The 17,064-nt window shown below is 38.0% G+C and overlaps 1 protein-coding gene across 1 annotated transcript in view; it reads left to right on the forward strand.

Moving 5' to 3' along the window:
* Positions 1–12,311: 12,311 nt before the first annotated feature.
* The window catches only part of SPEF2 (sperm flagellar and cilia associated 2), a 164,814-nt gene continuing 160,061 nt past the window's right edge, over positions 12,312–17,064 (forward strand). Inside the window, exon 1 of the mRNA XM_081825990.1 lies at positions 12,312–12,643. Coding sequence (XP_081682116.1) covers positions 12,586–12,643 — 58 coding nt within the window. The 5' untranslated portion in view covers positions 12,312–12,585. The remainder of the gene's footprint in view (positions 12,644–17,064) is intronic.

Below are 17,064 nucleotides of genomic sequence, written 5' to 3' on the forward strand. Positions count from 1 at the left end.
TGGTTTTTGTGTTGGGAATTTAGTCACGACTTAACTGTGACCACCCTAAAAGGAAATAATAGTAGCAAGAGGGTCAACTTTGCTATAAGTTTCGTACTACTAATACTAATCCTACTACTACTAATCATAATAGTTATGCACAATTTAGATGTAACTCACTGTTTCATCTCTTTTAGAATCCCACCCAGGCACTAGTGGTCCATATGGTAACAGCAGTCTACAAGTTGAATTTTATATAAGGCAAATTTTTGCCTCCACTAGGGTCCTGTAAAAGTAGAATCCCAGAGACACGGAACTGGGCATAACTTTTCATCCAAACTTCTCATTTTGCATATTAAGTAACCAAGGTCCGGGGGGGTGACGTGACTCACCACAGGTAACACAATATCTAGTCTTTCAAAGAGAAAAAAAAAGGACTAGAAAACAGATTTCCCGACCCTTAGTAGATGAATGTTTTTATTACCTCCCTGCACTTAATTAACTATAATAATAGCTCACAGTTACAGAGCCCTTCCTCGATGCCATGCACTCTTCTAATTTGGTCTGCTCCATTTTGAAAAATAATTAATTTCTATTCTAACACACTATTTTCTTTTTTGTTTGTTAAAACTCTGCTGCTTATTTCTAATTTCTTGAGAAAGAACTTAGCTCACTGATTTTCAAATTTCTTATTTGCTGACATGTTCATTTTCTGATATATATTTTTTTACTTACACCCCACAAATTATTATATATAGTACTTTAATTGCTGCTTAGTTCCAAATATTTCATAATTTTTGCTGTGATTTTGTCTCCAATGCATTGATTATATAGAAGTACAACGTGTGTGTGTGTGTGTGTGTGTGTGTGTGTGTGTGTGCGCGCGCGCGCACACATACTCACCTCTGGTTAATTTTCACATGTTTTGTGGGGAAAGGGCTTGTTTGTTTTGTTTTTGTTTTTGTTTGTTTCTCAGCTAAAGTCCATATTTTACATGAGAGTTTACTTTTGGTGCTGTACATTCTATGGGTTTGAATAAACATGTAATAATATATATCCTCCATTATGGAGTCACACAGAGCATTTTCACTGCCCCTCAATCCTCTGTGTTTCACCTTCCTTCCCCGCTAATGCCTGGCAACCACTGATCTCTTTACTGTCTCCATAGTTTTGCCTTTTCTAGAATGTCATATATTTAGATCACATCGTATTTAGCCTTTTCAGATTGGCTTTTTTCACTTAGCAATATTCATTTAAGTTTTCTCCATATCTTTTTCATGGCGTGACAGCTCATTTCTTTTTAGTACTAAAATAATATTACATTGTTTGGATGTACCACAGTTTATTTATCCATTTACCTACTGAATGACATCTTGGTTGCTTCCAAGGTTTGGTAATAATGAATAAAGTTGCAATAAACATTTGTATGCAGGTTTTTGTTTGGACATAATATCTCAGCTCCTTTGGGTAAATAACAAGGAGCACGATGGTTGGATCATATGGTAAAAGTATATTTAGTTTTGTAAGAAACCACCAAACTATCTTCCAAAGTGACTCTATCATTTTGCATTCTTCCTAGCAATGAATGATAGTTTCTGTAGCTTCACATCTTTGCTAGTGTTTAGTGTTGTCTGTGTTTTGGATTTTGGATGTGTAATGGTACCTCATTGTTTTAAATTAAAATTCCCTAATGACATATTAATATGGACTGAATGTGTATGACCTACTAACTAGCCCCTACATACCATTAGTTTCCCATATATATGTCTTCTTACAATTTGTCACTCCTGGAAACTCAAAGTCCCTTTTTTTTTTGTTTTGTCACTTCCCTATATATTTATCCTCCTCTGTCAAAATGATTTAAAAGCCTCCAAGCTGGGGCACCTGGATGGCTCAGTCGGTTAAGTGGCCGACTCTTGATTTTGGCTCAGGTCATGATCTCAGGGTCCTGGGATAGAGTCCTGCATGGGCTCCATGCTTAGCAAGGAATCTCCTTGAGGATTCTCTCTCTCTCTTCCCCCGCTTATGATTGTAAGCTCTCTCTCTCTCAAACAAATAAATAAATCTTCAAAAAAAAAAAAAAGACTCCACACCTAGCAGTTTCTTTGCAGGATTTCTCTTCTCTTTGTAAAGCTCCTCTGTGCCATGTAAAACAACATCAAATAAATTTGTATGATTTTTGTCTTGTTAATCTGTCCATTGTCAGTTTATTTCTCAGAACCACTGGGAGAACCCAAGAAGATAGAGGAGAATTTTCCTTTTCCACATGGTTTCCCTCAAAAACATCGCATTTTAATATTGGACAACAGCACAAATGCCAAGGTGCTGAAACACCAATCAATTCTCCATTACTTTCTAATTTCTTCTATTATCAAGCAAGACATTGTCCGCCCTGACCCTGCTCACCTGTGCTAAGTGAGGAGATGCTACAGTTTCCATCTTTTCTGCCCTTTCTTGAGATTTGTGTTGCTGTTGGTATGATGACCAGCCCTCTGCTTATCTCTGATACCTTCCTCATAACAATCTTCATGAGACCAAAACATTCTCAAGTGGAATCTTGAATTCAATAAAAACTAACGGATTCACAAAGGGATAGAGTTGAAAAAAGAGCTTTGAAGTCATCCAGACCAACACAGTCCACATACAGAAAAGGGAATTGAGGTATAGCAAGGTGAGGTCGGCAGTAATAAGGATGGTAACATTTTTAGGAACAGTGGCTAGGTGAACAAATATGAACTCTGGGATTAGATACCAGGTCTACTTTTATGCAGTTACTGAATTCCTTATTTTTTTTTTAATATTCATTAATGCAACCATCTGCATGATCACATTTAACCTGTATCTCTTCAGAATCTGCTTTCCTAGGAAGTCTGTGTCAATCTAGCTTTCAATGCCTCAGCTCTTGGTCCAGATTGTACTGAAATCTTCAACATATTTGGAAAGCCTGTTATTTCTGCTCTCTTATTCCCCTTGAGCTCAAAAGAATTTTCATTTTTCTATTTTTCTATAGTGTTTCTATCTTTTGTACACCCATTAACAAATGACCCTCAGCCATAAATCTAGGTACTTACTAGTCATATCAAATCATAATTTTTGGAAACAATAAAGTAAAGAGAAATTCAGGCACTTGGCATTTTCTATTGATGATGATTATTGACCGATATTTTAACCAAAGGAAATCACCTGTATTAAATTTCCATCTATGGTCTTTTCCCCCACTCGCTATTTCTATAATATGAGTAAGGCATCTAAGAAAAACACCAAGTCAACATCACATTGTAATTAGGTGATGTTTTAAAAAACAGTTTTTTTTCTCCACCTGGTTCTTGGCTATTATCTCTTTAGCCATATTTGTCACTCTTGTATTTGTGGCTATCATGGAGAATGAGGTATATAATATCACTTATTATTAAGGTTTTTTGCCCATTCCTTTTCAGAAAGTTCTTTGGCTTCCTTCCTACTCCATACTCAATAAGTATCAATTCTACAAGTCCTGATATTTTTTTATTCAGAATTTCTTTGATTTTTCCCTTATGTAATGCCTCTTATCCCCAGATGTCATCCTAAAGGTCATGCTTAACTTCATGTAAATTTTGGAAGAAATAAAAGTTTATCCATCCTCTCCCACCTTCCCTTCATCAGTCCACCTTCCATTTCCAGAATAGTTATTCCTTTTGCTCTGTTCAGATCATCTACAAGTTCCTGCATCCCATTCCTGCTGATCTCTTTCAAGATATAACAGATGATTATGCTGTAGAATAAGATGCAAGATGTGATCCCTTAAGTCTCCAATGGCCTTTCTGTTAATAGAGGGCTCCTGCCTTCCAAAAAACTTCATGTTAATAAAGAACTTACAATTTCCAAAAGAAGATTCAAAGAATAGCAGCTTTTGGAGTTAAATGATACACACTGGGTTCTTAAAATAAGCTTCTTATGTAATGGTGACCTATTCTGTTTATAAACAACAGTGCTTCCAAATGCTCATGCATTTTCAACCTGTAATAGAAGTAAAGCCAAAGATTTCCTCTTCCTTTTTTGTGCAATTTTTATACACACACATGTAAATGCATATATATGTATATATCTCTATGTATGTACATACATATACATGCATATCAGAGAATGTGGTGTATAAATTTGTATATAAATAAAGTACATAGGTATATAAATATAGGCCTTTCTTTGTATATTCCTTTCTGATACAGAATATTTCTATTATTTGACTGACAAATTATTTAAATTCCCATCCAATAGACTTGTCCTCATGAAACTTCTGTCAGAATAAAAATTCCATTTTGACTGATAAAGGTACTTTCAACGTAATAGAGCTTAATATAATTATTGGTCATCATTTCATCACTATTTTAGTATACATTACAATCATTAATTTCCTGGTAGTTGTTAAACTTGCCTTGTCTTTGGAAATGACCTAAGTATCTTTAGTAAGGATTATTTGGTGAGCTTAGCAGGAATTTCATATAAAAAGAGATCCACCTAGTAGATATATGAAATTAGTAATATTTGAACATTGAGTTCCACTTTCCAAAAACGTATTAGGCATAAGAAATCAAATTTCTTAATAAGTATAGGTGCATTTCTATTATATTTCATCACAGGTTGCCTTGTCACATTTGAGTGGTTTAGAATAAATAAAACTTTGAAGACCTAGTATCAGTGAGGTGAAATACAGTAGGTAATAACTAAGTAAAGACAAACCATAAGAGACTCTTAATCATAGGAAACAAGCTGAGGGTTGTTTGAAGGGAGGTGGGTGGGCGGATGGGGTAACTGGGTGATGGACATTAAGGAGGGCATGTGATGTAATGAGCACTGGGTATTATATAAGACTGATGAATCATAGGCCTGTCCCTCTGAAACCAATAATACATTATATATTAATTAATTGAATTTAAATTACAAAATGTTTAAAAGTTCAAAAAAAAGAAAAAGAAAAAAAAGAAACTGACATTGACTTCATGCTTATTGAAGTGTCTCTGGATCTCTTTTTGGTACAGTTTGATCCAGTCTTCTCAAACTTCTTTTTTTTAAAGATTTATTTATTTGAGAGAGAGAGAGTGAGAGAGAGAGAGCACAAGTGGGAGGAGGGGCAGAGGGAGAGGAAGAAGCATACTCCTCATTGAGCAAGGAACCAGATGTAGGGCTCGATCCCAGGACCCTGAGATCAAGACCTGAGCCAAATGCAGACACTTAACCGACTGAGCCACCCATGTGCCCCAGTCTTCTCAAGCTTTTAAAGAATCTGATAACTTAATCACATGCTCAGATCGGGTATATAAGAATGTGGTATGGAAATTGCTAGTAGTAGAACAAATATAAGCCTTACTTTGGATTTGACTTCCTGATAAAATTGAAAATAGCATGATTTAAAGCATCCAGGATCCAGGTTATTACCTTGAGAATTCAGCCATCTCCTAGGGGTCATGTAATCTGAAGGAAATTTTTTTTTCTTCTAGGGAATTTGACTTATTAAAGACAATTCTCTCCTATACTGTGGAAATCTAGGATGAAAACTGTGCATGTGAATTCCATAGATTCTATAGAAGAAGACCTTCAAATTCTATTAAAGTTTGTAATCTCCATCGAGGCCTTAAAACTATTTTCCCCCAAATATGACTCTATATTCTTTCAGAGGCATAAAAAGATAGATGATACCCTAAAAAATGGCTTAGGCTGAAAATAAGACATCCATAGATACTTTACCCTCAACACACACACACACACACACACCCCTTCAGCTTTCTGACATTCCAGTGTGGAAGGGTTGCAAATACCATGGAAACAGGATTCATAATCAAGTGGGCCTGCCTAGGTGTCAGGTTCTGGGACAGAGCTTGGCAAAATAGGTCCAATCTATAAGGACATTCACAGGCCTATTTAGATACTGTGGGCTTTTCATAAACCCTCTTCTTCAGCTTAAACTATTGTTCTTCATTCTTAAATTTTATGCTTCCTATTTCTTTCAGTGTAAAGTGTTCCTTCTTATGTGAAATGATCTCCAGAGAAGATGCAGTATTTGTTTTTATGTTCTTACTTGGAAAAAAAAAAAAAAGAAAATTGGCAACCTTACACTAGCTATCAAATTTGCTTTCGGAAAATTACCACCTGGTAGAATGCGAAAGTCTGGAAATCAGTACCCAGAATGAAGTGCACACACTCCCTTCATTCTTGCTGAATGAAAGGGAGTTATCAGTCTGATTTTACAAGCCACTCCATAGACAATTTTACGTTATTGTTCTGGCCATTCAGAGAGGCTCATTCTCTACAAAAATAAGCAAACAAACAAGCAAACAAGAGGGAATGTACCTATAGTATAATTATATCTTATTTCATGGAGTACTTAAATGGCTAACATGCTACTAAGATACCATATTTCTTTGTCTAATCCCATGTTCCCTATAAAATTAGTGATTTTCCTTGATATAAAAATATCATATAATTATATAAACTTCTTTAGTAATCTTGGAAAATGGTTATAAAATACAATTTTTATGTAATATATTTGAAAATGTACCAATAAAAAACTTACAATGTGAACAGATAAGTTCAAAAATCAATGAGAGCTTAGCTGAATAGGACCTAATGTATCATGATGACAATACAGATTCACGGTAGGAAGAAAAATAAAAAGTAACTTTCTCTATAGGATTTTCGAAGTAACCAAAGAGCCAACTTAATCTTCCACAGTATCTCTAGCTCTTAGCGGTACCACTGCGTAGTTAAATAATCAGGCTTCAGTGCCTGCTTCCTTTTAAAGTGGGCAGTGCATGTATATTTTAGGTATTGTTTTATAAATACCAATTATGCTAATTTGGTTGGCACAGTGTTTTTTAAGTTTTCTATATCCTTAATGAATATCTTATCGACTTTATCAGTTGAGATAAAGTTACTGAGAGTGAGGTGTTAAAATCTCCAATTAAAATTTATGTACTATGTATTTTAATTTTATATCATTATAATGTTTCTTAGTTCTGCCAGGTTCTGTTGTTAGGCATATGAAAAATAAATTTAAGATACTAAAGTAGGACTTGGCTTCTCTGAAAACATCAGGATGGGAAAATAAGAAATTAAAGCAAAGAATTCTGATAAAGGAAATCTGGCTTATCTGTCTCAGAGAACGTATGACTCACTTTTTCTCATATGGTACCAAGTTCTTTGTTTTATTTTGTTTTATTCTTAACTTGATTTTGTTTCAAATCTGATTGCTCTCTAAGATCAGAAATTTAAATGTTTACCTGAGAAAGATGCAATTCATACATAACACAAATCATGTGGGCCTGGAATACAAGACACCGTAAAAGAAGAAGTCAGATCTGCTTCAACAGAAAAGACTTCAAATATTTTGCAGTAGAACCAACCTTTTACGGTTGTATTGTTATTTGCCATAAATAACAAGAGCTGAAAAAGCCTAAATCAACACTCATTTGGAAATGTGTTGAGGAAGACATTGGAAGTTCGCACAATTGAGTTTCTGGCCAAGCTGTGGGTGGCTGGTAAGAGTCAGGAGTCTTGAACAAGAGTTAAAAGGAAACTAGCAATTTCAAGCTTTCAGAAGGGAGAAGAGGGTGGAAAGATGGAGGGAGTAAGAGGTTTGGGGAAGGTGGTGACTGATGCCCTGGACCATGAACGACAGGTAGGATTGGCTGAGACAGGAAGCAGCACCCCCCTTATTTTTTTATTTTTTATTTTTTGCAAAGGAAGGATATAGAGGTAGGAAAGTTGGGACCTGGTAAAGAAATGTGAGCAAGTTGAGCAAAGGGAATTTGTGGCTTACAGTTAAGGTTGGATTGAGGCTAGACTGTAAAGGACCTTCCATGGGCTCTTCATCCTCTAGGATAGTGGCTCCAAAAATGTTTCCCAAAAGAACCCCACATACTTACCCTTCTTATTAATGCTCTCTGATGTTTTCTTTTTTGTTTTTTTAAGATTTATTTATTTATTTTAGAGAGAGAGTATGAGCAAGGGGAGGGCCAGAGGGAGAGAATCTCCAAGCTAACTCGCCACTGAGCATGGAGCCTGAGGAGGGGCTCCATCCCAGGACCCTAATATCATGACCTGAGCTGAAATCAGGAGTGGGACGCTTAACGGACTGAGCCACCCAGCCACCCCTCTGAGATTTTCTATCCCATTTTAAACTTCATATTTCATTTATAAAGAATTCTGTCATGGCCCACCAATGGAATTACATACATATCCTGTTAAGAGATCAAGACCCACAGTCGGTACACACTGTTCCGGTGAAATTCATGAACGTGTGTAAGCCAAGGAATAGAAGAGGACTTCGGGAAAATGGACTAGACTGTTTGCACAGGGTGACTAGAGGGGAAGAGACAGGAAAATGTAGCTTGAGTAGTTGTTGTGGACACTGGGAAAAACGTTTGTTGAATTAATGAATGTAAAGAGAGTAGGGCCATTGCAAAACGTGCTGAGAGGGAATTAGAGAATGATTTAAGAGTGATGAGAGGGGAAATGAAGAAATGCATGCAAGATGTACGTGGAGGACCAAATAAGATTTTTAAAAAATCCATCAGTGTATATGTGTTTATGTATAGACATTGAACTAGTCATACATAAAATCAAAGAAGTTATATGAAATAATTGCCTCAAAAATTGTTTCAAGTGTTATAAGCAAATCTAAGCTACTCAAAACTAAGCTCACCAGTAATGCAATGGAAAAATTCATACTGCCTCAGGAGAAAAGGAAAGAAACATTTGTTTAGCATCTACTGAGAGTCAGGTATGCAATTTCTTGTTTGGTCCTCACAACCCTGTCAAACAAATATTGATGTGCTTATCCTACAAATAAGGAAACTGAGGCTCAGAGAAGTTTGTTTTTTTCCAAAGCTGAAGAGCTAGTCAGAGCAAAAGCGGACATCTGGACCCAGGTGTTCTGATTCTAAAGCTTGGGTCAATTATGAAAAATGTTACAATTATTTTCTAAAAGAATAAGGTGTATTCTATTTCAGTACACAGCACAACTTTTCAAACCAACTTGTGGGCTCAAAAGAACTCTTAATAATCTGCCCTTGACTATTTACAGAGGAGAAATAAAGAATTATAATTAAATGACAGGTAATGCCTTAAAAATAATTTTTTATTTAGTTTTAAAATTGCTGTAGTAGTTACAATTGGATGCAGGAGCCAAATATTCTAAAAACTTTAATTAAAAAACAATAGGGAAGCCATTTCAGGAACAGATGGGAAACTATTCATGTCTTTAATTATTCCCTCCCCCAACTGATTCCACGTGGGGAACAAACAAGTTATTTATCATATTAACACAAAATACCAACATGGGAGGTGCTAGAAATTTTACCCAGAGCTTGGATTTCAATAGAAAAGAAACAGATTAAATGTTAAACTTGGACTAATAACTAAAGTAGCAATTTCAAGAAAAAAAATGAATAAGTAAAAGGCAAACATTTAAGTAACAGCTCAAATTTTCACTAATATTTTAATGTCAGATCATTTTCAAGTTTGATGCCTTAGGAACTGAGGAAAATATCATGCCCTTTTTGTGAAATGAAGAACTTCGCCTTTTATTTTGTAAAGTGTCTATCTTCATGTAACTAACTCCTGTATATAAACTTGTTTTCCTAAATATCACGTGGGCAGTTTGTGCTGTTTGTTCTGGGTTCCAAAGACAAACACTACCAATAACCCTTGGAAACAAACAAACAACTGAACAGTTCCTATGGACAGGCACAGAGATATTTTGCCTTGACGTGGGGGTAAACCCCCATCTGTAGGTGGAGCACGAGCTCAGGCATTCTCTTCTGGTGCACCTGTGGAGTTTGATGAACACTCAAAAGCAATTTTCTCAGCAATCCAGAAGACATTGTTTTCTATCCTTTGGGTCCCACAGACTGAAATTAAAGCTTGGAACCTGTTATTAACTGTAGCACTAGTCATCAATTTAAATGGGATCCCTGGGTGGCTCAGTTGGTTAAGTGTCTGACTCTTGATTTTGGCTCTGGTCATGATCTCAGGGTCGTGAGATGGAGCCCTGCATCATGCTCCATGTTGGGCCTGGAGCCTGCATAAGATTCTCTCCCTTCCTCTACCCCTAGCGACACCCTCCCCCTTGCGTGCTCTCTCTCTCTCTCAAATAAATAAATATACTACCAGGATGACAAAAAACACAAGTGCCTCAGCAGTGATTTCTAGGTACATATGCACCATTAGAAATCTTTATTTTATTTTATTATGTTATGTTAGTCACCATACAATACATCGTTAGTTTTTGATGTAGTGATCCACGATTCATTGTTTTCGTATAACACCCAGTGCTCCATGTAGTACGTGCCCTCCATAATACCCATCACTGGGCTAACCCATCCCCCCACCCCCTCCCCTCTAGAACCCTCAGTTTGTTTCTCAGAGTCCATAGTCTCTCATGGTTCATCTCCCCCTCTGATTTCCCCCCCTTCATTTTTCCCTTCCTTCTCCTAATGTCCTCCATGCTATTCCTTATGTTCCACAAATAAGTGAAACCATATGATAATTGACTTTCTTTGCTTGACTTATTTCACTTAGCATAATCTCCTCCCGTCTCATCCATGTTAATGTAAAAGTTGGATATTCATCCTTTCTGGTGGCCGAGTAATATTCCATTGTATATATGGACAACATCCTCTTTATCCGTTCGTCTGTTGAAGGGCATCTAGGCTCTTTCCACAGTTTGGCTATTGCGGACATTACTAGAAATCTTTTCAGAGATGACATGTTTCCAACAGATAAAGCCTTATTAGATATATTCCCCTTGCTATAGAGACTTTTCCAATCATTTGATCTTCCAAATTTGGACAACTCTGAGGTGAGACATATCAAGTGTATCAGGCCCCAGTTCTGTTGGTAATAAATCTCCCTCAGAATTTCCATTGTTCCATCACAGTCATGTCTGCTGCATTGGGTGTGAGGAAGTTCATGGGATGGGAGATTTAAAAGTTAAGTGAAATGGTATTAAACTTTTAGCCAATCAGGACACATGGATCAATTTCAGATCAATCTTAAGAGTCATTTATTCTAGTAGGTTATCACTGTTATTGTGCATACAGTTTAAAAGAATCATAATTTGGGGTGCCTGGGTGGCTCAGTTGTTAAGCATCTGCCTTGGCTCAGGTCATGATCCCAGGGTTCTGGGATCGAGCCCAGCATCGGGCTCCCTGCTCGGTGGGGAGCCCGCTTCTCCCTCTCCCATTCCCCTTGCTTGTGTTCCCTCTCTCGCTATGTCTCTGTCAAATAAATAAATAAAATCTTAAAAAAAAAAAAGAATCATAATTTGATGTATCCAGGCCTTTGAGGGGAAATTCTTTGTGACATACATAAATGCACTACTATATATTATTTATCATACATATAAGATTAAGTATACATAATACAAATGCATATAATTTTTTCTATAACTCCATCTAAACTTTAGAAATTGCTAAAGGAAAATTTTTCTGACCTTTGTTAAAGACAGTAAGGAAGACTTTATTCAAGGGACCATTGCAAGTGGGTTTTACAACAGGGGTGTGAGTTGGGGCTCCATTCTGAACACAACAAAGAAAAGTGGGGATTTATAGCCAAGGAGCAGGGCTGGGGTCAGTGGATGGAAAATTTCTAAGAGGAAACATCAGGGCCAAGGGGATTCTGGCTAAACTGACTTGAAGGATTCTTGCTGAAGGCAGGCCGGGGGAGCAGATATCAAAGGTGAGGGATGCAGAATTTGATCAATATGGAAGGGGGGGGTCCTTAAACAGACACCGCAGAGCAGGATTCTTGCTAAAATTGAATAAGGGGGCTAAGGACAGAGCTCAAGATTTGAGCCTCCAGAAGATTCCAACAAGCCTGACTCGGGTTCGCTCAAGGTAAGAGTGTTTGTCAAAATACATTTAAAAATAATTATCTGGAAGGAAAAATTGATTAGAAAATCACCTCATTAAATCTTCACCTCTCAAAACACCGCAGAGATAGGAATTACCCTAATTGTTAGTGCTGCCACTAAGAACAAAAATTATTGAATGCTTCTGGGTGTCAGGCCCTATACCAGGTCTGGGACTAAAACATACTTAGGACACAATCTGTTCTTGCCAGGTTAGCCACACAATACAGCAATCAGAACAGGCAATTTGTAAATCAATTACAAAACGGCTGCCATTAAAGAAGATTTTCTGTAGATTTCCTTAAAGGACAAACAGGAAGAAAAAGAATCCCCCTTCAATCAAAACTCCTGCTTTCTTTTTCTGCTCGTCCGAGAAGCCCCCGCTCAGGCCGTGGCCTCCCGGCCTCGCTCCCTCGGCCCACCCACCACTGCTCGCCCACCTCTCAGCCCCTCTTCCCGGTCCCCGCCGGCACCACCACCGCGGAGGCCCCGGCGCCTGCGCACGTCCCCGGCTCACCCGCCGACAGGGGGCAGGCCACGGTTTTCTGTCCTCCGCGCCTGGACTCCGGCGCCCCTCTTGCCCCAGCCTTTCCCCCCAGGCTCCGGCCTGGATACGCTTCCTTAGCAACGGGTTGCCTTTGGCAACAGGAGGACGCGGGGCCCTTGGCTGGGTTTCCCGCGCCTTCCTACACCTGCTTACCGTAGAAGGCGCAGGCCGAACCATGTCGGAGATTCTGTGCCAGTGGCTCAACCAGGAGGTGAAGGTGTCCCAGACCGTGAGTGAGTGACACAGCCCGGGGAGAGCGGCCTAGGGGCGAGCGGGGCGCAGAGCCCCGGAGCGCGGCGTGCGGATGGAAGGTGGCGGGGAAGGCGCGAGCTGTGCAGTCCAGGTGCCTGCGGGGCCCGGCAGCGCCCCAGGCCCGTCTGGTGGCCCCAGTCACCTCAGCCTCTCCCATCCCCATCCTGCCGCTCCCGAGTTATCCATCATCACGGTGGGCCCAAGCCCGCAGTTTCTGATCTACGGTGCGGCTCTAAGCCATCAGAGGGTTTAGGGAGGTATCCTTCGTTCCTATGGAGAGAAGAATTTGCTGGACTCAATAATATGGCCCTGACATTATTCCCTTCACATCCTTAGAAGCATGGTAGGCTGGCAAGCCCATGAAATATGAAGCCTTAAAGCCAACTACTAGATGTGTGCCCCTGGACAAGTTACAATACCTTCTCTGAGTGTGTTTCCTCCAGTATAAAATAGATCCGATCACACTCTCCATACCTACCGACCTAGCGGGAGAGGGGGTGTGTGTGAAACGGGTTAATGCAGCAGTTTTAGCTCGAAATTTACAAACATTAGCTATTTCCGACCACTCTTCACTCTTGGCTAAAGCTGACCTTATTCACTAATCTGATTATCGCAGCCGTCCAAAGTTTCTAACTCCCACAACCACAGAGGCAGTTGTACATGCTGGCAATTTCTGTGACAGCCGAGTAATTCCAGCAGAGCACTATCCTCCCGCTCAGCTTCTTTCTGTTGTTTCTTCAGCACTTCGTTTTCCAGCTGGTATGGTTTTTGCTCAAGGCAAGAGATTTTCAGCCCAAATCATTTCAGCCTGTTTTCGCAAAAGCACCCTTGCATAACGCCCAGTTGGTACCAGAGGGGCAATAGTGCCTACCCGACCTTAGGTCAACCATGGAATTTGCTAGACTAGTAGTGTTTCTGAAGCAGCAAGATATTCGTCGTCAGCATTAGGCTCCTTAATGTTGGAGCACCTCCAGTTGCATTTCTTGAGGCATAAACCCTAGACTTTTTCTTTGCCAAACCACACCGCACACACTCCCTGGGAACTGCAATATATTCTTTCACAGGATTCTATGATCATCCCATTTTGTCACTGTTTCTCACTTAAAATATGATGCTGATCACAGCACAATGTTTAGCACTTTTTTTAATTCCCTTTTTACCAGTGGAGCCAAAGTGCAATATAATTCCCTTAAGTTACACTCTTCCAAAGAAAAGCAGTTACGGGTTGCTGAGTTTAATTTGGTTCATTTACTTGGTTAGTAAAAAAAACCACACCCTTTGGTCAAGTCCCCAAGACTCTATTGCATATTGAAACACTTTTGAGAAAAGTAAATAAAATTAATAAGAAACATAACAACAGCAGTATGCCATTGTAATTGTATTAGTTGTAATTATAATTGTAATCAGTTTTTGGGATTTTGGTTTTGAGAGGAGGAGGAAGAATTACTTCTTTCTGTGAAGATTAAAAGACTGGAGACATTTTAAGTAAGAATTTTAACAACATAAGCTATGAATGGAAAATTCCTGATGTCTGCTTCCCTGAGGTTGTGAGCAGAGATGGCTGCGATAGTCTGCATCCCATTCATTAGGAATACATACTTATTTCTTGATCCTAACTGCTAACCGGAGTCTAAAGAGACAGTCCCTGATGTAACCAGATTCCATATTGTAAAAGGCGTTTCAGATTATAGGAAACAGACTCAAATGCGTTTGGAAACAAACAAGATAGAATTTGTGCACCTGAGGAAGCACACTGCCAGTTGTTGATTCTGGTCATTAGATAAGACATTTTATGGTGTACTGTGGAAAGCTCAGAACTGTTCAGAGGAACTATCAGGGAAGGACTATACGTGGCAACAACCTCTGGAGAAAGTAATATAGCAACTTTCTCTATAAGGGCCCTGTTAAGAGGAAGGATTTGGAAACCAGACTGCCTGGGTTGGAATCACTTATCCACCACTTACTCGCTGGTGACCTTGGGCAATTTATTTACCTAAATGTCATGATACTCAAAATAGGAGTAATAATAATAGCTCATCGAGTTGTGTCAAGATTAAATGAGATAATAAATGTAAAGCATTTAGAATGATGCTTGGGACATAATAAATGCTAAATCTCACTTTTCAGAAGCTATCATACTACAATAAAATCACCAGTATGTCAGGATATTTGAACAAGGATGTTTATTGCTACATGGATTGTAGGGATAAAATCAAAAAATGGAAACCAATCTGAATATGCTTCAGTAGTAGCATACTTGGATAAATGATGCTGTACTCATGCTATGGATTGTTATGCAATTATTCGAAAGAATGAGTTAGTGCTATAACTTTTGACCTACAGGATATTCACGTATTTCTGTCAACTAAAAAATAAAAGTTATAGCTTATTGTGATGAGTATAATTCCATTTTTGTACCAACTGGGAAATACAGATACACAGACACACACACACACACACAGACACACACACAAACACACATCTATCTGTTTATATTAGCACAGAGAGATATGTGGAGAGACATATACATGAATCTTCATATTGTCTGTTTTTGTAAGCATAGAGAAAAGTGGGAGGATATAAACTAGTGTATTGATATTGGTTACCCTGGGAAAGGAGAAGATTGCTGGCTTTTCTTTATACATCAGTGTTACTTGGCTTGTTGCTTGCATTGCCTTCATATTTTGAAAGGAAAATTCAACATAGCATTACCAATAGAAAATCAAAAAAAATCAAACTTCATATGACAAATTAGGAGAAAAAGATGTTTACCATCTTTTAACTGAAATTAGTAACATCTTCTAATAAGGTATTAGGGAGGATTACATAAGAATTATTTTCTTAAATGAATTTTATAAATGCAAAAATAATAAAAAATAATAAACAAAAATATTATTAGACACTTAGGCACTTACACCAGACCCTATGCTAAGCCCTTTACATAGGTTTTTGTCTGTTTGTTTTTGAATTCTAAACGAAGGCCCTAAGAGGCATTGTCCCAGCTGTAAAGATGAGTAAAAGAAGCTAAGATGTTTGGTTATTTGTTCAGGGTCACAAATCTAGTGGATCCTATAGCTGGAATTTGAAGCTAGATCTTTGACTTGTGCTCTTACGCAGTATATTGTATATTGCAATTTACAGTGAGGGAATATATTTTTTTAAAACCTCAACTTTCTCAAGTGTATTCATTTGAGCTCCTTTTAATAAGGATTGCTGTTCAGTTTGAAGTTCTAAGAAGTACACAAATTCAACCACCCAGGCATGTTGTAACTTCACAAGGTATAACCTAATTCCTAGATGGGTAAATGGCTAAGGTGGATTTATTAGTGTTGGTTTAGAAGCGGTTCAGTCCATATGTTGCTTGCTAGGACAAAGAAAACAATGAGAATGGCAAGTGAGTGCATTTACACTGTCTTGGTGAGGCTGGGTAATGGTTCAGTCATTGGCAAGCAGCTAAAGCTGATTGATTTCTGCATTATTCTGAAAGGTAGAAGTCAGTTTGAATAAAGCATACTATACTGAATTTCCTGTTGCCTGGACTACCCTGAGTGTCAGCAGTAAAGAAAACAAATTCCAATGATCCTCAATTGAGAATCGTCTCCCTCCACTTAATGAGGTTTCTGGGAGTCACCAGAGATTTGATTAGTCTCAACATATGAAGATTCAAAACTTTGTTACTAAAGCTCAGGGTCTCCAGTGAGTTTAATTTAACTAGACCATTTCTCCTAGAGAATGGTGCTTAGATGTATATGGTAATAAAATGTCTTGGAATACAAAAAGTTGCTCAACCCAAAATTACATCTGAAATTCAAGCAGTTGTTTTCAAGCAGTTGTTTCTATAATGAAAAAAAAAAAAAAGTAATGTAGAGTAATGTTACTAAGAGATTTGCTGTAAAATTCTTTAGGAGCTCCTAATTATTTTCAAGAATAAGCATTGCCTCTGTTTTACAAAACTCTTATGAATTCACTATATGAGGAAACTAGCAATGGAGTGTCGTAACTGAACGTTCTCCAAAAATGAGTAGAAACATTTGAATTCTATGTATTGTACAGATCAGGTCTTTTGTAAACATGGGTATATACAAGATAATCCATATTCTTTTGGATTCTGGGTGTGGTTATATTGAAAATTGTAAATACCTTATTATGCATATTTTAATTGTTTCAATAATCTTAAACATTGTTGTCAATAATAACAGGTGTAATAAAGAGAAAATTGGATTTGGGACAGTTAAGTTTCTCTATCAATTTTGTAGCATCTGAAATATAAATAATTGTCTTTAGGTCCCACTTTTATGCCCCGGGAAGTAAGAATAATAGTTGTTCTAGTTCCAATTATGGAATGAATGAGTCATGGGGATGAAAGGTACAACATAGGGAAAATAGTCAATGGTATTTAACA

Source organism: Leptonychotes weddellii, chromosome 7 (assembly GCF_054177405.1).
Source record: "Leptonychotes weddellii isolate Sample4059 chromosome 7, ASM5417740v2, whole genome shotgun sequence".
In the NCBI taxonomy this organism is placed as follows: domain Eukaryota; kingdom Metazoa; phylum Chordata; class Mammalia; order Carnivora; family Phocidae; genus Leptonychotes; species Leptonychotes weddellii.